At 41.2% G+C, this 21,975-nt stretch overlaps 1 protein-coding gene across 3 annotated transcripts in view; it reads left to right on the top strand.

Annotated features, from left to right (window-relative positions):
- Positions 1–21,975, top strand: part of prkcz (protein kinase C, zeta) — a 227,597-nt gene that overhangs the window by 20,783 nt on the left and 184,839 nt on the right. For 2 of the 3 annotated variants that reach the window (XM_047364805.1, XM_047364798.1), the window contains exons 3-4: positions 5,108–5,197; positions 8,567–8,617. In XM_047364805.1, coding sequence (XP_047220761.1) covers positions 5,108–5,197; positions 8,567–8,617 — 141 coding nt within the window. Of the gene's footprint in view, positions 1–5,107; positions 5,198–8,566; positions 8,618–20,621; positions 20,792–21,975 lie in introns of those variants that run through there. The other variant, XM_047364822.1, reaches the window with a different exon arrangement.

Raw genomic sequence — 21,975 nt, 5'->3', positions numbered from 1 at the left:
GAGAGTTCAGAGGAGATCTGGATGCTCTTGCACTTTAAGCTGTCCAGATCACTTCCCACAGGACATCATCAACCTCACCAAAAAAAAGCGTTTGTGGTACTTTGTTGGGGTAGTTGTGTATTTCTCATGAAATCTACAGTGAAATTATGAAATACTACTTCTGGTTAGAAGACTTTAGACTTCTCTTGCAATTGGTCAAAAAAGACTTGTGAACATCTCTGGGTTCTGCAGACATCAGATGTCAATGACAGGGTTCATGCACAGTCCTATAAAGTATCGAATTTGCTTCTTGTATTTCTCCGGCTAGTTAGTGTTGGTACGATATCAAAGAATCAAGGGAATAGAAAATAGACGGGTTTTATTTATTTCATATGGCACTGCCTGGCCAAAAAAAAAAAAGTCGCCACCAGAAAAAAAAAAAGGTCACACACTATTTCGTTGGACCGCCTTTAGCTTTATTATTGCACGCGTTCGCTGTGGCATTGTTTTGATACGCTTCGGCAATGTCACAAGATTTATTTCCACCCAGTGTTGCATTAATTTTTCACCAAGATCTTGCACTGATGATGGTAGAGTCTAACCACTGTGCAAATCCTTCTCCAGCATATCCCAAAGATTCTCAATGGGGTTAAGGTCTGGACTCTGTGGTGGCCAATCCATGTGTGAGAATGATCTCTCATGCTCCCTGAACCACTCTTTCACAATTCGAGCCTGATGAATCCTGGCCTTGTCATCTTGGAATATGCCCGTGCCATCAGGGAAGAAAAAATCCATTGATGGAATAACCTGGTCATTCAGTATATTCAGGTAGTCAGCTGACCTCATTCTTTGAACACCTACTGTTGCTGAACCCAGACCTGACCAACTGCAGCAACCCCAGATCATAGCACTGCCACCACAGGCTTGTACAGTAGGCACTAGGCATGATGGGTGCATCACTTCACCTGCCTCTCTTCTTACCCTGATGCGCCCATCACTCTGGAACAGGGTAAATCTAGACTCATCAGACCATATGACCTTCTTCCATTGCTCCAGAGTCCAATCTTTATGCACCCTAGCAAATTTAAGCCTTTTTTTCTGGTCAGCCTCACCGTTTAGTGGTTTTCTTAAGGCTACACAGCTGTTCAGTACCAATCCCTTGAGTTCCCTTCGCATTGTGCGTGTGGAAATGCTCTTTACTTTCACTATTAAACATAGCCCAGAGTTCTACTGTTGTTTTACTTCAATTTGATTTCACCAAGTGTTTAAGTGATCGCCGATCACGATCGTTCAGAATTTTTATCCGGCCACTTTTCTTCCTTCTTCCCCCCTACTATCCTTCCAGTTTTTAATAATAATGCGTTGGACCATTCTTAACGCAATTTTGGTAGTTTCTGCAATCTCCTTAGATGTTTTCTCTGCTTGATGCTTGCCAATGATTTGACCCTTCTGAAACAGACTGACATCTTTTCCACGACCACGGGATGGGTCTTTCGACACAGTTCTTTAAGAAATTAGAAGGAACTCATTGCACCAGTTGGTGTTAAATAACTTGTTGCTGGCTGAAACATAATTGCCCATGCAGTAATTATCCAATCGGAGGCTCCTACCTATTTGCTTAGTTAAATTCAGGTGCCGACTTTTATTTGGCAAGGCAGTGTATATTCTATTGAATATTTTTAAACTCTAATATATAGCACACAGTTTTCTAAATGTCACCAAAGCTGTCTATTGTTTATTAGTTACAAGTTATTAAAGCATTAAAACATGTAGTGTTCTTATGCTAAATTTGAGCAACGTTTTACTAAATGACCCTCATGTTGCATTGACAAATAAATGAATCCTGTCATTAGGACCATTAGGAGTTTCATTCTCCTCCTTGTTATTTTTATAGCCTGTACTGTACATTTAGTAGCACCAGCACCTAACCTCTCCTCTCACTAAACCTTTCTATGAACACTTACAGGTCCTTCTCAAAATATTAGCATATTGTGATAAAGCTCATTATTTTCCATAATGTCATGATGAAAATTTAACATTCATATATTTTAGATTCATTGCACACTAACTGAAATATTTCAGGTCTTTTATTGTCTTAATACGGATGATTGTGGCATACAGCTCATGAAAACCCAAAATTCCTATCTCACAAAATTAGCATATTTCATCCGACCAATAAAAGAAAAGTGTTTTTAATACAAAAAACGTCAACCTTCAAATAATCATGTACAGTTATGCACTCAATACTTGGCCGGGAATCCTTTGGCAGAAATGACTGCTTCAATGCGGCGTGGCATGGACACAATCAGCCTGTGGCACTGCTGAGGTCTTATGGAGGCCCAGGATGCTTCGATAGCGGCCATTAGCTCATCCAGAGTGTTGGGTCTTGAGTCTCTCAACGTTCTCTTCACAATATCCCACAGATTCTCTATGGGGTTCAGGTCAGGAGAGTTGGCAGGCCAATTGAGCACAGTGATACCATGGTCAGTAAACCATTTACCAGTGGTTTTGGAACTGTGAGCAGGTGCCAGGTCGTGCTGAAAAATGAAATTTTCATCTCCATAAAGCTTTTCAGCAGATGGAAGCATGAAGTGCTCCAAAATCTCCTGATAGCTAGCTGCATTGACCCTGCCCTTGATAAAACACAGTGGACCAACACCAGCAGCTGACACGGCACCCCAGACCATCACTGACTGTGGGTACTTGACACTGGACTTCTGGCATTTTGGCATTTCCTTCTCCCCAGTCTTCCTCCAGACTCTGGCACCTTGATTTCCGAATGACATGCAGAATTTGCTTTCATCCGAAAAAAGTACTTTGGACCACTGAGCAACAGTCCAGTGCTGCTTCTCTATAGCCCAGATCAGGCGCTTCTGCCGCTGTTTCTGGTTCAAAAGTGGCTTGACCTGGAGAATGCGGCACCTGTAGCCCATTTCCTGCACACGCCTGTGCACGGTGGCTCTGGATGTTTCTACTCCAGACTCAGTTCACTGCTTCCGCAGGTCCCCCAAGGTCTGGAATCGGCCCTTCTCCACAATCTTCCTCAGGGTCCGGTCACCTCTTCTCGTTGTGCAGCGTTTTCTGCCACACATTTTCCTTCCCACAGACTTCCCACTGAGGTGCCTTGATACAGCACTCTGGGAACAGCCTATTCGTTCAGAAATTTCTTTCTGTGTCTTACCCTCTTGCTTGAGGGTGTCAATAGTGACCTTCTGGCAGCAGTCAGGTCGGCAGTCTTACCCATGATTGGGGTTTTGAGTGATGAACCAGGCTGGGAGTTTTAAAGGCCTCAGGAATCTTTTGCAGGTGTTTAGAGTTAACTCGTTGATTCAGATGATTAGGTTCATAGCTCGTTTAGAGACCCTTTTAATGATATGCTAATTTTGTGAGATAGGAATTTTGGGTTTTCATGAGCTGTATGCCAAAATCATCCGTATTAAGACAATAAAAGACCTGAAATATTTCAGTTAGTGTGCAATGAATCTAAAATATATGAATGTTAAATTTTCATCATGACATTATGGAAAATAATGAACTTTATCACAATATGCTAATATTTTGAGAAGGACCTGTATAGTAGATTTAGTTATTTTTATAGTGTGCAGTGTTTTGGTTCTGCTACTTTGGATGGGTTTGTCCTTCTCCTACCCACCTGTTTTAATAAATCCATGAACAAACTAATTTTTCTGGCCTTTGATTAATCAAGCTGAACATTCCATGTAGTCTGGAAATTTTTTTCTGAAATGTAAAATGTGTAGGGGCTAGAGATGCACAGAGAAATCAGCCGGTGTCTGGAATTGAATGATTGTTAGCTTGATTGGCCCTGACCAGCCGGTGGGAAGGTCAAAAGTTGGATTATTTTCCGATCAGTTAGCACATCATACAAAAGTAATGGCAGATAATAACAACACTCTTCATTTTGGACACAGTTTCTGCAGACAGAAGACTCAAAATGATCAATTTTCAGTTCAGTGGGGTGTCTAAAATAAATCAGAGGAAGCAATTAGATTCAAGAAGCTATTTAAAGGCTAAATGTGTTAGAGGTGGGATTTTAAATAATCAATTTTAAATTGATTATTGAAGTGACATGGTGCCATGAGATTCTGTGGCAATGGCTGACCTTACATGTTAAAGCTGTTCTACCTGCTTTTAGTGATCTGATGTGACTTTGGTTTCATAGTGTGGAAATTGCTGTTCTTAGATCAAAAATTTGATCCAGTCTTCTTTTGAAGGATGAGAGGGTATGGTGACGAAACTTTCACTCTCTGTTTCATTTACATGCTACTCAAGGTGTAAAAGCTTCCTTGCTTGCCACACCTGCCACCAGTTTAAATGAAGAAGGGATTGTTGTTAGTTTTCACTGTAGTCCATAGCCATAGAGAGGGATGTGTTAACTGCAGTTAAGACCTGTAACTCTTGATATGAATCACACTGGATTTACACTTGATTTACTCCGCTCTGGTGCACTCTGGTTTGGCCGCGAACTTCTCCACTCTTCTGATTTACACTTCATCCGCTCTGCTGCAGTCTGCTGCGAAGCCTAGAGGTGCTCCAAGAAGCATATGCAGATTGTGCAATAAAAGCCAATGACAAATGTGGAAGTAAGTCCAAAACAACTCATAATGTAGACATTGCTCCTGAAGACTGGGGTGCCTCAAATGGAGTGGCCTGAACTCCATTCACCTTAAACCTCCACACACCTGAAACCCCTAGAGAACCTATGGAATCAGCAGAGTCACCATCTAGAGGCTCATAACTCTGTATCTCAGAACCTCAATGACCTGAGGGCCACCGTTCAAGAAGAGTGGGATGCCATGCCTCAGCAGACAATAAGTTGACTTGTGAAAAGCAAGAGGCGTTACACGTTTAAGATGAGGAAATCACCATTGCACATTTCTACTTGCATGCCGTACCTTCATGATATAATATTAATGTAGCGCGGACCTTTCCATAAATTTCACCCAAAAGCCAAATATCCCTAACTTTTTGTGAATAGTGTAGTTTATCCACTGTTAATTTATGGACAAATAATCAATGTAAATAGAAAATGATGTTTTTAACCAAAATCTGTACGTTTTAACTTTTGCATTTATACAATTCTGAATATTAATCTGTATGATTTTTGCAGGAGATCCTTGTACCATCTCTTCCCAGATGGAGCTGGAGGAGGCTCTACGGATTCACAGCAGAACCAAGAGATCTGGATTGCTGCTCCATGGTGAGTTCCTTCATCCACTGTGTTCAAACTGGACATCATATTAGGCCTTTTCTTCTGGGCAATAATGAAGATCTGGAGGCAAATTAAAAATGAACAAAGTTCTTAACCAACTGATGACATCCAAACAGTCTTTTGATTTACAATTGTATGAAAAAAATGACATTTGTCAGCTGAACATTTTAAAATGGTTTTATGTTAACTGGCGTAATCGAATATTGTACTTCCCCATTTTTTTTCTGATGTCAATATAAAAAGCACCTGTTCTAGAATCAGAATCATCTTAATATCCCAAGTTTATGCGCACAAACAAGGAATTTGGCTTAGGTTCATCTTGCTCTCAATGAAGACATTGTTTTTTCAGAAATATAAAAGAGAAATAAAAAAAAAATGTGTATATGTAATATGGTATCTGTAGCAGCTGGTTTTTGCAAATAGCACTCTAAAGCACTGACCCCAAGGAAAAAGTCTTAACACACTGTGTGCAGAATGTGTGGGGTCTGCAGAGATGTTAGCTGCCCTTTTCCTGACCCTAGGACTGTACAAGCCCAGGATAGAGGGAAGGTCAGTCCTGATGATCCTTGAAACTGTCCTGTTTTGTGAATGAGTCAAACTACACAGAGATGGACAAACAGAGAACAGATGTGTAGAAGATGACCAGCAGCTCCTGTGGAAGGTTGAACTTCCTGAGTTGCAGCAGGAAGTACAGTCTCTGCTGGGTCTTCTTATGATCATTGTGTATGTGTAAGGACCATCTAAGGTCCTGAAAAAGGGTGGTTTTAAGGAACCGGAAGTGATCAACAGTAGACACAGTGTTGTTGAAGATGGTGAGAGGAGGGAGTTTTTTAAGGGGTGTTCTCCTGGAGGTCATCATCATCTCCACAGTCTTGATCAAGTTAATCTCCAGGTAGCCCTGAACGCACCAGTAGACCAGTAGATGCACCTCCTGTTTGTATGAAGACTGATCACTGTCCTGGATCAGTCCAATGACAGTGGGGTCATCTGCAAACGTCAGGAGTTTCAGAGACGGGTCTGTTGAGGTGCAGTCATTTGTTTACATAGAGGAGTGAGGAGAGAACACAAGCCTCAGAGGGCGCCGGTGCTAGTGGTTCTTGTGCAAGAGAAGATGATCCTCAGCCTCAACTGCTGCTGCTGGTCATTCAGGAAGTTGTCAACCGACAGTTGGGGGCCAGCAATGTGAGCTGGATGAGCTTCTGGTGGAAGATGTCTGGGTTGATGGTGTTGAAAGCCAAGCTGAAGTGCACAAACATGATTCTGGCACAAGTCCCTGGGTGGTGCAGGATTATGTGTAGTCCCAGTTTGACTACATCATCTGCTGGCCTGTTTACCCGACAAGCAACCTGCAAGGGGTCCAGCAGGGGGCATTTAGTGTCCTTGAGATGCTTCAACACCAAAGGATTTCAAGACCACTGACATGAATTCTAGAATTGTGCAGCTCACGGTGGCAGCAAATTGGAGTAGTTCTGTTACTTTTAATTCTGGTTAATTTGTTGCCCAGACATCCCACATCATGAAGGTCCTAGAGAGACTCCAGTTTTCCCACCTGAGTAAGCAAACAATAAACCATCAGCACCTCCTTCAGTTTGCTTATTGTTGTGGAGTTGGAGTTGAAGATGCCATCATACACCTGCTTTAACAAAACCACTTATCTGGACAAAGCCAGCAGCACTGTGAGGATCATGTTCTTTGATTTCTCCAGAACATTTAGCACAATTCAGCCTGATTTGCTTTGTCATAAACTCCAGAAGACTCAGGTGGAGGCCTCAACATTCTCTTGGATCAAAGACTACCTAACTTCTCAAGACCCACAAAAAAGTATCTTGGTCCACACCCCACATGAAGTCGGCCATTTTGGATTGAATTTCCGATTTTGACCCCATTTCTGCTGACCAGTTTGTTAGACTGAAAGGTTGTGTCTCTAACCAGGTAGTCAGCAGCACAGGAGCACCACAGGGGACTGTACTCTCACCATTCCTTTTCACTCTGTACACCTCAGACTTCCAGTACAAGACAGACGCCTGTCATCTGCAGAAATACTCAGATGATTCTGCAGTCGTGGGATGGATCAGACATGGACAAGAAGATGAGTACAGGGAGCTGGTGGACCGCTTTGTGGCATGGTGTAGAAACAATCATCTCATCTTGAACGTGAATAAAACAAAGTGTAGCAGCATCAGAGCCAGGGACTTAAAAAAGCTCAACAGGCTAATAAAGAAGGCTGGCTCTGTTCTGGGGACTCATCTGGAACCTCTGGAGATCATTGTGCAAAGAAGGATTCTTCATAAAATGAAGAACATTACAGAGAGCCCTGAGCATCCTTTTCATGGGACTGTTGTACATAAAAACTGTGTCTTCAGTCGGATGCTTCTTCAAATCTGCTGTAAGGCAGACCACTACAGGAGATCCTTCCTGCCCACAACCATCAGCATCTACAATGGCTCTTTGAAGAAACCTACATAATATGAGCTGCAACAACATTTCAATTACCTTTGGGATTAATAAAGTATTTTTAAATTGAATTGAATATAATTGAATTGAAATGAATCAGGGCAACAGATTTGTAGTTGTTTAATTCTGTGAAGGTGCGTTTCTTGGGGACTGGGATGATGGGGGAGAATTTGAAGCAGGAGGGAACCTGACACAGCTCCAGAGATTTGTTGAAGATCTGAGTGAAGATGGTGCACCAGTTGCTCATTGAAGGCTCTCAGGCTCAAGGGGGACACATTTTCATGTCCTGGAGGTTTATACAAACCTTATACATTCCATCATCAGCTATTGCTGCATGTGATATCAAAAGCTTTGTTGTTATTAAGCAACATCCCAATGTGTTTGTGGCAATATCTGGTGATTTTAATCATGCCTCAGTCTCTGCTACACTTCGAACGTTTCAACAGTTTGTCAGCTGCTCTAACATATAAACTAAAACATTGGATTGACTTTATGCAGATGTAAAGGATTCATACCTCTTCAAAGCAAGACCTCCTTGTGGCAAATCAGATCACAATCTTGTCTTTCTGCTCGAAATATAAGCCCCGTGTTCAGAGACTACCTATAATAAAGAGAACCTTGAGAAGATGGTTATTGGAAGCTGAAGAAGCTCTGCAGAAACAGTCGCCTGGACCAATGACTACCTGACAAACAGAACCTAATTTCTAACAGGTGTCTAACAGGGTGGTCAGCAGCACATGGCATTATACTCTCACTATTCCTTTTCATTCTGTACACCTCAGACTTCCAGTACAAGACAGAGTCCCATCGTTGGCAGAAATACTCAAATTACTCTGCACAAAAGAAAATTAACAACGTTTTTGTTAAGGATGATGATTTTTAAACTCTTTTTGTCTCTTTCAGTTTTCCCCAGCATCCCGGAGCAGCCAGGCATGCCCTGTCCTGGAGAAGACAGTAAGAGTTCTCCTTTTCACATTTATGCTGAGGTTTTTCAGCTATAACCGGTGGCACCCTAAATGTCAGCACTCTGTGCTTTGGACTTGATGAGATTTCTGTTCCACTCCCTACTCAAAGGTTTATAAAATAAAGTGAGAGAATGTGTGGATGTAGCAGGTTTTCCTTTTTTTTTCTGTAAATGTGTGTACATTAAAAGTATTGGGTCCACAGTAATACTCACATATAAAATCCAATTCTTAATACAAAGGCTTGAATGTGGCCTCCTATTTGAAGCTATATGTGGATTTTTGACTGTTCCTCCATAAGTGCATTTGTAAGGTCAGACACTGATGTTGAATGGGAAGGTCTGGCTCACAGTCTTTGGTCTAATGCTTTCTAGAGGTGTTTTTATTAGGTTCAGATCTCTGTGCAGGCCAGTAAAGATCCTCTACACCAAACTCGCTAATCCATGTCTTTGTGGACCTCTACTGGCCTTGTTTTATGTTGGAACTGAAGGGACAAACTCTTTACCTCAAGGTGGGATAATGAAATTGGTACAAAATATCTTGGTATGCTGAAGCATTAGGATTTCCTTTTACTTGAACTTAGAAGCTGAGCCCAACTCCTAACATCACAGTTCTACTGGCACCTTGCAAACCCGGATTGGATAGGGAGACAAAGAAACAAGATTCGTCACTCCAGAGAACACATCTTCACTGCTCTGAGTACTGTGGCAGCGTGCTTTACACAACTGCAGATGCTTTGGAGGTCTGTAGTTACTGACTCTTCAGGAAGTTGCAGCACACTCTGTGCCTCAGCATCCTGTGATTTTCTGTCTTCTAACACTTTGTGGATGAGTTGCTGTTGTTCCCAGTCAGCTCTATGTTGTTATAAAACCACTAAGACTTGACTGTGGAATATTTAGTACAGAGGAAATTTCACAAGCTGACTTATTGCACATCCTATCGTGGTACCAGGCTGGAATTTACTGAGCTCCTGAAAGCAACCCACTAAGAGAATCCTTTCAAGCTCTCGATTTCACATTTATGCTGTATATCTGGGTTTTTTCAGCTACAACTGAAATAACTGTGTAAATGTAATCATTATGTTGCCATGAAAGTGAGTGGAACACATGATTTTGGTTGACTTGGATAGGTGATCCAATACGTCTTGCAATATAAGTTGTTAGTGTATCGAATGCAATTACATAGATAGGCAAATATCCACTCAAAAACAGTCAACGGGGATCCTCAACAAAGAATCAACCTTGGCTCACCAGTCTGCATCTGTAAATAAGCAGTGTTCCCCAGGTGATCAGAGGTCCAGTTTAGGTGATATTGTTATATACCTGTTAAAATGCAGAGATATACCACAAACAGTGAGAATTAAGTTAAACATTGTGGTTCGCCCCAGTTTTCAGGCTATATAGAATATAGATCAAGCACTTGTAGGCCATCTGATTCAGTTCTCTGCATCCTGTTATCGGGGGTACTTAAGGTATATTCAACACAATTTCTCTTGAACATTGCACATTGAAATGACTTGGAAGAACAAAGGTTATACCATAATTAAAAGCACTGGGTTTGGGCTCTGGGGAACATAAATGTGCTTATCCAGTTTCATGGTAGCATTCTTATCAAACAATGTGGTATATGTTCTGCAAATAAGACAGTTCGTCCCAAACAGCAGCAAACCGCTGAAGATTTCCTGCACTGACTAACAAGATTTTACATTTTAGCGAACATTTATTGCTAAGATCAAGGAAATGAGCACAGAATTCTGCTGTATCAAAGTATGAAATGCTCCAGGAGGGAAGCAGGTGTACAACATTCAATTCAATTCAATTCAAAAATACTTTATTAATCCCAAAGGGAAATTAAATGTTGTTATAGCTCATATTATGAAGGTTTCCTCAAAGAGCCGTTGTAGATGCTGATGGCTGTGGGCAGGAAGGATCTCCTGTAGCGCTCCGTCTTACAGCAGATCTGAAGAAGCCTCCGACTGAAGATACTCTGTTGTTGTAGGACAGTCTCATGAAGAGGATGCTCAGGGTTCTCCATAATGTTCTTCATTTTATGAAGTATCCGTCTTTCCACAATGATCACAACATCTGAATGAACTGTAGCCCTGCAACCAAATAGCGACAGCCTTAGATTGTAACGTAATGTAATGCTTCACAAGCTTCCAGATAAACCTTGTCTTGTGAGTGAGAACGATCAGACAGGTCTTCCAACATTCACCAATGCCTTTTTGGAAGGTAGTGAAGATAAAGTGCACTCACCTGGCAACTTTATAATGTACACCTGTTCAATTGCTTGTTAACACAAGTAGCAAATCCACCAATTCCCAATTGTTGACTTATTTTCATACCACATTGAGACCACATTTGTGGCTCCCTGCTGTGATTTCTCTCTGTTTTACTTAATTTGGTTCCCTTCATAAGTTGAAAGAATTCCCCGAAGCATTTGGCTGTGGTGAAGATGACTTGAAGAAAGGGGATTTTGGTGACGTTGAATGTGGAATAGTTGTAGGAACCAGAAGAGCTGGTCTAATGGAATTTTCATACACAACCATCTCTAAAGTTTATAGAGAAGGGTCTGAAAATGAGAAAATATCTAATGAGCTGTAGATGTGTGGACTAAAATGCCTTGTTGATGACAAAGAATGGTTAGACTGCTTCAAGGTGAGGGCAAAGCAACAGTAGCTCAACAAATCACTGGTTACAACCAAGGAATGCAGAATACAATTTACACACGTTAGGTTTGCACACACGGCAGCAGGGAATTTGTCCCACTTCTCCATACAGATTTTCTCCAAATATTTTAGGTTTCAGGACTGTCTCATGGGAACAGAGTTTCAGCTTCCTCCAAAGATTTTCTATTGGGTTGAGGTCTGGAGACTGGCTAGGCCACCCCAGGACCTTAAAATGTTTCATACAGAGCTACTTCTTAGTTGCTCTGGCTATGTGTTTCGAGTCATTGTCATGCCAGAACACCCAGTCATGACCCATTGCCAATGCTTTTACTGAGGGAAGGAGGTTGTTGCCCAAAACCTCGCAATACATGGCCCCATCCATCCTCATCTCAATACGGCCTTGTCTTGCTGTCCCCTTTGCAGAGAAGAACCTCAAAAGCATGATGTTTCCAACTCCATGCTTTATTGTTGGAATGGTGTCCTTGGGATTGTACTCATCATCCTTCTTCCTCCAAACACGGCGAGTGGACAGGCCTGGACATTGGCTAACTTGAGCAGGGGGACCATGCGCAGGAAGATTTTAATCCATGACGGTGTGTCACCAATTATATTGGAGGGGTGCCTCTACAGCTCTGCAATGCCCAGGCGACAAAAACCTGTGTTCATTGCAAGCTACTTTCCGGCTAGCTCTGCTCTCTTCACAGGGCAACTATGGCCACTATGAAAGCTCAAACATCATGTTTCGGCATAGTCGACCCACCACTCCTTTCTTTAAGAGCTACTATTCTCCGATCAGATAAACTGATACATGTCAGTATGTGTGTCAATAAATGCGGCACACTTTGTAGACAACTGATAAATATTGGTTAATGTGACATTTTTAATAATTGTTAAATTATGCTGTTATAATTGGCTATGTTAAATTGATTAAAGCAATCAACTGTTTTGCTATTTTTTTTTATACTTTATTTTTCGTTACATTTTATAGTCTTACAACAGTAATAGAAAAGAAAAAACAAAAAGAATAAAATAAAAATTGTAACAAGCAATAAACAGCACACAGAACAAATTGATCACCCAGGGAGGGAAACAGCAATGCATTATAGAAAGGAAAAAACTAAACAGAGTTTTGGAAAACAAGTTTCACTGTTCTGGGTTACAGTTGTACTTCAAATTCCAAGAGGTTCGAAATGGAAGGGGCAATGACCCCAGCCTAATTGTCACAAGCACGAGGACCTCCGGCAAGACCCCCCAGTAGAGATTGAGAATGGGGGAGGAATCCCGCCAAGTCATCACCCCAAAATGAATTAATGAACTCATCAAGAAGCAGATAGGCGAGAACTTCCCACCCGGTTCATTGCCAGTCCCACCACTCCACCCAACACCAAACCACATCTACCACCTCAAATACAGAATGATTTGGAATTCCTATATATAAACCATTTTAACCAGTCTTTTTGGACCTTGTTTCTCTTGAGTCTTAGGAAGAAGGTAAGGGTTTTCATTTCATAAAACTCTTCTACAATGGCTAACCAGTCTCCCTCCATTGGTGGGCTCCCACTAAGCCATTTCCTTGTTATTGATTTTTTTGCTGCTATCAATAATATTTTTAAAAGGTACTTATCCTGAGAGTTGAGTTCATCTGGTAAATTATCTAAGTATACAGTTTGAAAGTTGTGTTCAATCTCAAAACCAAGTATTACTCTTATTTCTTTGACTACCATTTGCCAATAGGAGTGAATCAATGGACAGTCCCAAAAAATATGAAAGTGGTCAGCCAATGCGTTGTTACACCGTTTCCGACAAAGCCCAGACTCAGCTCCACCCATCTGAGAGTATGTTTTTTTCGGGGTTATAAAGAACCTAACAATGTTCTTCCATGAGAATTCCCTCCACTACCCTGAGCTCGTGTTGGTGGAGCTGATTTGGCATATGTTCCACCACTCATCCTCTGTCAATGTTATTTTTGCCTCCCTCTCTCACGTATTTTTAATATATAATGTTGATGTTTTTTTTGTAGGCTTCTAAACACACATATTCTGGAAAGTGTCTTCTTATTGGATTTACCTTTTATAGGCGTCAATAAAGATATTAATGTCCAGATTGTTTTTTCCCAAAATTGTTAAATTTTTGTTAAAGTAATGCCTGAGTTGTAAATATCTGAAAAAGTTTCGTTTCTTAAGGCCACATTTTTCCAGTAATTGTTGGAAGCTCTCCATGTCAGTTCCACATGAGATCACACAGTATGAAGTAATGCCTCTTCTGGACAGTTCTCTAAATCTTAAGTCAAGTCGTGCTGGGATAAAATCCCTATCGTGGTCAGTCCATTTTAGTAATCGTGTTTCCCTCTCTAAAAGAGGGTTACGGAACTCTCTGAACCAGATGTCGAGAGGGACCTTTGTAAAGTCACACAACCTATCTGAATATCTAATCTTGAGGTGTTTATCACGCAGAAAGCTTGTAGGGGATCGTCAATTTGACTTAATTCTAGATCCTTCCATTTTGCTTCATACCCCTCTTCACACCAGTAAACCGCATACTGCAGTTGTGCTACTTTATAATAATTTTCTAAGCATGGAAGCGACATTCCTCCTTTATCTCTCGGTAATTGTAATGTTTTATAACATACCCTTGGTTTCTTATTCTGCCTTATAAATCTAGAGATGATCCGGTTCCACTCCTTGAACTGCTTGGTAGGGATTTCCACTGATAAATATTGAAAAAAATATAACAATTGCGGTAAAACAATCATCTTTAGAATTTCTATTCGGCTATATAAATTGAGTGTCAATGAGGTCCATCTGTCCAAGTCATTTTTAAGTTTGTTAGTCATGATACCATAATTTGCTTTATGTATTTTGTTTAGATTTTTAGTAATATTACATAAATATTGCATGATTTTTGTTTTCCATTTAAATCTGAACTGTTTTCATATATCTACTTGAGGTGTGTAGTTAAAGGACAAGGTCTGAGTTTTTTATATATTTAATTTGTATCCTGAATAAAGTCCAAATTGGTAGAGGCAGGACATGAGGCCAGGTATACTGGTCCCTGGGTCAGATAAGGAGCAAGTGGCTCTATAAAAAGTGCAAAAAGAATTGGGCTCAGCGGACATCCCTGCCGGCATCCTCGTTCCAAAATGATTGTGTCTGAAAGACTACCGTTTATTTTGATCCGTTCCATTGGTGAGCTATATATTGATTTCAGACAGCTTATGATTGTATTATTAAAGCCGAAACGTAGCAGGACCACATTCACTTTTGTCTTTTCCTGGTTTTAGTATGACAGATTTTGTTGCTTGTTTCCAGGATGGCGGGGTTTCACCCCCTTTAAGCACGTGATTAAAACATTTTAATAGCAAACGCAATATACAGGGGTTGGACAATGAAACTGAAACACCTGGTTTTAGACCACAATAATTTATTAGTATGGTGTAGGGCCTCCTTTTGCGGCCAATACAGCGTCAATTCGTCTTGGGAATGACATATACAAGTCCTGCACAATGGTTAGAGGGATTTTAAGCCATTCTTCTTGCAGGATAGTGGCCAGGTCACTACGTGATACTGGTGGAGGAAAACGTTTCCTGACTCGCTCCTCCAAAACACCCCAAAGTGGCTCAATAATATTTAGATCTGGTGACTGTGCAGGCCATGGGAGATGTTCAACTTCACTTTCATGTTCATCAAACCAATCTTTCACCAGTCTTGCTGTGTGTATTGGTGCATTGTCATCCTGATACACGGCACCGCCTTCATGATACAATGTTTGAACCATTGGATGCACATGGTCCTCAAGAATGGTTCGGTAGTCCTTGGCAGCCCATCTAGCACAAGTATTGGGCCAAGGGAATGCCATGATATGGCAGCCCAAACCGTCACTGATCCACCCCATGCTTCACTCTGGGCATGCAACAGTCTGGGTGGTACGCTTCTTTGGGGCTTCTCCACACCGTAACTCTCCCGGATGTGGGGAAAACAGTAAAGGTGGACTCATCAGAGAACAATACATACTTCACATTGTCCACAGCCCAAGATTTGCGCTCCTTGCACAATTGAAACCGACGAAACAGGAGAGTTGAGGTGCACATTTAATTCTGCTGTGATTTGGGCAGCCGTGGTTTTATGTTTTTTGGATACAATCCGGGTTAGCAACCGAACATCTCTTTCAGACAGCTTCCTCTTGCATCCACAGTTAATCCTGTTGGATGTGGTTCGTCCTTCTTGGTGGTATGCTGACATTACCCTGGATACTGTGGCTCTTGATACATCACAAAGACTTGCTGTCTTGGTCACAGATGTGCCAGCAAGACGTGTACCAACAATCTGTCCTCTTTTGAACTCTGGTATGTCACCCATAATGTTGTGTGCATTTCAATATTTTGAACAAAACTGTGCTCTTACCCTGCTAATTGAACCTTCACACTCTGCTCTTACTGGTGCAATGTGCAATCAATGAAGACTGGCTACCAGGCTGGTCCAATTTAGCCATGAAACCTCCCACACTAAAATGACAGGTGTTTCAGTTTTATTGTCCAACCCCTGTAGATTTCCTAAATATTTTATACATTCAGCTGGTAATTCATCTCCGCCCGGTGCCTTACTTGCTTTCACTTTTGAGATGGCTTTATCAATCTCTGTTGATGTTATCAATTTATTTTGCACTACGCCAATCGAAGGGAGATCCAAAGAGTCAAGAAACTGCTTTACTGAGGGAAGCTCTGTTAATTTGGGTTGGCTGTATAGTTCACTATAATATATTTCAAATGACTTTTGAATTTCATCTGGTGTGAAACACATCTGGTTGGAAATTGGGTTCTTAATCTTAAAGATGGATCTGTCTAGTTGTTTTTTAAGTCACCAGGCCAATATTTTTTTTGCTCGCGATCTGTTTTCATAAAAAGTCTGTTTAGTATATTTGAGCTTAAGAAGCACTTTATTGTTGAGTTTATTATTTAGTTCCATTTTTATGGCAGTAATTTTCTGTAGTAGAGTAGGGTCTTTAGTTTCAATATGCTTCTGCTCTAATGCGTCAAGCTGTTTAGTCAGGTCACTGAATTGCTCATATTGTTCCTTTTTCTTTCTTGAAGCCCATATTATAATTCTTCATCGCAGTACTGCTTTAGTTGCATCTCATAGGATGCTTGGAGACATTTCTGTGCTGTTGTTAAATTCTACATATTCCCTGAATTCTTTGTTAATGAATTCCTCAAATTTATTATCATTTAACAGAGCTGTGTTAAGTGTCCATATTGTTGTCTTAGGTTGTGCATCTAAGTATAATTTCAGGTATACTCCAGAGTGGTCTGACACATCCCTACTACCAATATTGCAGTCTAGGACCCTGTGTCTGTCTGCTCTAAATAAGGAAAAGTAATCAATTCTTGAGTAAACAGCATGAGGGTGGGATAAAAAGGTGAACTCCTTAGCTAATGGGTGACATTCCCTCCAGACATCAACTAAACCAATCTTTTTAATCATTTTTTTAATATACAGTGATTCCGAATTTATTTATTTTTTTATGGATTTGAGGAATCCAGGAAGGGATGCAGTTGTGCATTTCAGTCCCCTCCGCATATCAAGATGCCAGAGGTTTCTGTCAATATGAGATCAAATATTTTATCAGTAAATATTTTGTCTTGTCCTGGAGGTCTATATACATTGAGTAAAGTTACTTCATTTGAGTCTAATGTTCCCCTCACCAAAACAATCAACTTTCTTTGTCCGTAATCTGTTTAGTTACCTGGAAATTTACTTTATTTGCAATTAATATTGCTACACCCCTAGTGTGTCCATTTAGGTGGGAAGAATAAAAAGTCTGTTTAAACCCTTTTTTTTTTCGTGGTTCTCTCTTGTTAAATAAGTTTCTTGCCAGAAGATAATGTACTGCTGTTCTCTCTTCATCTTAGCTATGAGCTTTCCTCTTTTAATTGGATTTTGTAACCCGTGAACATTAAAAGTTATAATTTTATATTGCTGTGGAGACATAACTGTGGAGTAAATCCCTCTGATTTGCATATCCAAGGTGACCTTAACATTAGAAAATTAGTAAAACTCAAAAACGAAAAATTTGTAACACGAAAACGAACTAGAAAAGATGGTAAAAGAATGACTTCCCAAAACAGATTGACTCACTAGGGAGTCCTGATTGAGGAGGAAAGTCCCCATGAGACTTTTCGAATGGGGGGTCTCTCCAGTGCAAACTGACATAGCTCGGTATGAGTGTAAGTTCAGTGCACAATCAGAGGCCTTAAAACGGCCTGGGTCTTAATGAGAGGGGTCTGCGTTCCAGGCATTGTAGTGAAATCCACTGAGCTTTTTGCGTGCTCTCTCTCCATGTGTGTCCGGGTTCTGTCGTTTGGCCTCTACCATTTCCCAGGAAAGTCTCTCCAGTCTCTCCATCAGCGTTGCTATGGGGGGACCATTCTTACTGCTGCAGTCAGTTCTGAGACCCCTCTTCTGCAAATCCTTTATGGCTTCGGCTGCGCTGTTGTACGTGACCGGGCCTCCATCGAAAATCACACGAAGCTTAGCTGGTAGTGGGGTTTGAAAGCGGAGATCCTTCTCTTTCAGAAGTTTTCTGATGGGAGTGTAGGCTTTCCTCTTCTTTTGGGTCTCTGCCGGATAGTCCTGGTCAAAATAAATCCGCTGCTGGCCGAGGCGGCTCTCTCCTTTCTTCCACGCAGAGCGAAGCACCAAATCTTTAGTTCTGAGTGCCAAAAAGTGGATCACCACAGAGCGGGGGCTGGCCTTCTGCGGTGGTTTGAGACCCAGAGCCCGGTGGCATCGTTGTCTAGCTAGATCGGTATCTTGCAGTGACAGCTCTGCCTTAATAAAGCGTTCCATAAACTCCAGCAGGTTTCCTCCCTCTGTATCGTCCGGGATCCCGTACACACGGATGTTATTTCTTCGTGAGTGTGCTTCTAAATCAGTCGACTTTGCCTGAATTGTATCTTGGTTGCTTGTAGTTTGACCCAGCACCTCTTTCGCCACCTCAGTCCACTCCTTCATTTCTACCATGCGTTGTAAAGACTCCTCCGTTCTCTTTCTGTTCTCTTTCATGTCAGACACGATTTTGTTTAGCTTTCCATTAATATCTTCTTTAAAATTGGTTAAATCTCTCTTCATGTTGGCTGAGAAGTTGTCACAAAAGCAGGACAGTTCTTCCTTCATATCTGAACGGATAGCTAAAATCTCTTTGTGGATAGCTGCGATGCTATCCTGAAGCCCCTCCGTAGCCATGTGCTTATCAGATGCGCCTTCGTCAACCTTTCCTATGGAAACTCTCTCGCTTATTTCTTCTGCCTGAATTGATTTACCTTTTGATACCTTTCTTCTTTTCTGATACCTTTCTTCTAAATGTGTGGATTATAAAGTGTAAATTCTTTCTGGTATGGGGGTTTAGCCGACCGAGCCGGGAGCACAGGTTCAACGCGTCTGCTCACCTCAGCGCCATACCCGGAAGCTAACTGTTTTGCTTTTATTAAAAGAAATGGATGACAGACGAGATTCCAAGGGGAAACACAGCAATGCAATTAATCCAGGTTATGAGTGGAGGATAGGAGTGCCTCTTAAAGATGAACTAACAGGTCTTTGAGAGCCAGAAGACTTGCTGGTTGGTAGATGATCACATGCTTACCTTCCATGTTGTAGTGTTTTTATCCAATTGGTAAAACCATTTTCTGTTTGAGCTGTTTTAAATGACTAAAGTTGACAGCTAAAGTGGACTTCATAAAATGTTTAGCTTGTTAGCTTCATCTACTTAAATTATATCTGCCTCAAAGGTGCTCCTCATTGTTACTTCCTCATAGCTGTGGACTGATGAACAAGTTGATACAGAAAAAACTCAACATATTTAAACTATTAAATCAGCTGTTGAACTGTGAGGATTCAGTGTTGCTGTGTTCCTCCCCCAGTTTGTTCTCACACTGTTTGCTGCATTCTCTGTGTATTTGCTGTGGCAGCAGGTTTCCTCAGCTTTTGGACTGTACTCCTGGGTGGGGATGTGTGTTTGTGCGCACGTGTGTATGTGTGTGTGTGTGTGTGTGCGTGTGCGTGTGTGTGTGTTTATGTTTTATTTGATGGGGAACCCTCTGCTTTTGGCTGAGACAAACCTTTGGTTTACTGTTTGAAGAGAAGAGTGTGTCATTCTAAGTGTAGGTAAGAAATATTTGTGGCTTCCTGCTGTGATTTCTTTCTGTTTTACTTAATTTGGTTCCCTTTATAAGTTGAAAGAGGTCCTCTCAGGGAGGAGTAGGAGGGAGCACAGGATGACCATGAGGGGAGGAGGAAGGGAGGCACAGTTGCTTACTCATTTTTACACTCTGGTTATTTTCAAGGTTAACTCAGAAATTCTGAAGCTCCACGCAGAAGCCAATACTGATAAAAACCCAGATATTTCCACAACTGGATTTAAGTCATGTAGGAAATTCTTTTAGGTAGTTCTGTTTGTAGTTTGCGCTACCTTTTAATTATCTAAAGGAAAAAAAAAAATATGGACGTTTTTGCGGCCAGTACCTAAAGGAGTACATATTTTACACAGTTGTCTACAAAAGTAAATTTATATAAATAATGTTTTTTTAATTTAATGTACCATTTAAATGTTTTAAACGGTCCATGTTATATAAGGTCTTGGCGTCATTAACATGTAATATTATTTGAATTTAGTTTTTTCCTTTAATAAAACTATCCTGAAAACAGTCTGCTACAGCTAAATTATGGTGTGTGTGTGTGTGCGTACGTGTGTGTGTGTGTGTGTGTGTGTGTGTGTGTTTGATGGAGAGATAGGGAGAACAGACCTCCTTCTGTGTGCTGAGACTGATGCAGGCAGGGAGGAGGTTGAAATGTTACAATCCTGGATGATGTGCTCAGGGGACAGATCCCCCCATCACTACCAAACCCCACCTTCTTCCTCCACACTGCCACCATGTTTTCCCAGCATCCCCCTCTCTTCCTATCAGCTGTCACCCCTGTCTCTCCAGGGTGGAGCCTGCATTTCTGCTGCAATAACACAAAAAAACAGAAGAGGACACGGTGTGATAGTAAGGCATGCAGAAAGGTTTATTATAATGTGCACGTATTAATATACAAGATAAACACTCCTATGTGTCTCATCTTTTGTTTTTGATTGTTTTCTGTGCCAAAAAAATTTAAAAAGCAGATGGAACATTATTGAGGGCATTTTTTGATTCCAAAGGGAAGAACTCAGAGGAGAGAAGGAGAAAAGCAAAGCAGCTTTATCAGCTGTGAGCAGAGGGAGGGGAAGACGGGGTGAGTGAGCTGGAGAGAGAGGAAATAATGAAATAAATCCCAGGGAGGAGAGAGCTAGAGGGAGGGACCATAAGAGAGAGGCAGAGGTGGGGATGTAGCGGTGTGTATCCTCGCCGGCTCGCCACACATCCACATACACACACATACATGTCCACACACACACACACACCCAAACACATTTAGCCTGGATAATGTGCAGATAGAGGAGGAGAGAAAGGAAGAAGGCAACCCGGTGAGCTATCTATCTGATTTCTTCTCCTGTTTCCATCATCCATCGTTTTATCCCTCCATCTTCCTCATCAGCCTCTATGAGACAAAGGATGCAGATGTCCCTGTCTGAAATGTTTCTGCTGTATTAGAGAGGAAGGGATCTATTTTCCTCTATGATTTAGCATGTGTGGGCTTCATGTCTGTTCATTCAGCTAGCTGCTAGCTGGCTGCTCGCTGGCTTCCTTCACTCTGTTATAGACTTGGAAGGTTGTGTGTTTGTCAGAGGCTGCCCCTGCCAGAGAGTGACATGGTGTTAGTGTGTTTTTGTGGCTGCCATGTTGTTGTGATGTCTGATTCCAGGCTTACCTTCATGCTAACAACATTCCTACATCAGAGTATGTTGCATTGAGTGGCATCCACCTGATATAACGGCTGTGATGCAGGCTGGCTGCTCATTACAGCATCGCTCCTCTACCTCTTCAGAGCTCTGATCATTAAAGGACTAGCAGTCCAAATGCTGTTTTAAAATGTTATCTTCAAAAAAATGTTATTTCTACTGAATTACGGTAGTTGGCTTGAAAATGGGTTAAACGAGCTTTAGGATTCAGACCAATGATCGACCTTCAAAAAGCTCCTTTTGCCCCATTTAGTTGCATTCATTCGATGTAAAGCAAAGTGTAGCTTTGTCTCAGATATTTAATCACAAGACAGAAATGTCTTATCCTGTCTCTGGAAACATTTCAGAGGATTTCTCAATTTGTTGCCATTATGCTATCAGAAGATAAACCCTAAAAAACTCTGTATGGTTGTTTTTGGGTCTTTTCTCTTTCTCTCTGCCAAAGGTGACATCCTTTACGGAGCATCATGAGAGTGGAAAAATTAGGGTTATCTCAGAAGGACTTGGATGATTATTGGATGATAATTCATCATAGTAGGACCTGTAGACGTGGGCTGGGATGAGATTCTTATGGGCGAAACGTGTGCAAAAGTACAACAGTTTGACATTATTAGAGGATTGAAACAACCACAAAACATGTAACACAATATAACCGCTTTTATTTAAATGCGGAAGCAGTACTGCTTTTCTCATATCTGCTTAAAGATCACAGATTGCTATAACAATTTGCTATATAGTCAGGAATGATAACAATTAATATTTTAGAAAGTTATATAGCTGTATAAAGCAATGCAGTGGGGGTACTGGAC

Source organism: Girardinichthys multiradiatus, chromosome 1 (assembly GCF_021462225.1).
Source record: "Girardinichthys multiradiatus isolate DD_20200921_A chromosome 1, DD_fGirMul_XY1, whole genome shotgun sequence".
Classification (NCBI taxonomy): Eukaryota; Metazoa; Chordata; class Actinopteri; order Cyprinodontiformes; family Goodeidae; genus Girardinichthys; species Girardinichthys multiradiatus.
The sequence above is the reverse complement of the archived record's forward strand: the minus strand, read 5'-3'. Positions and strand labels throughout refer to the sequence as shown.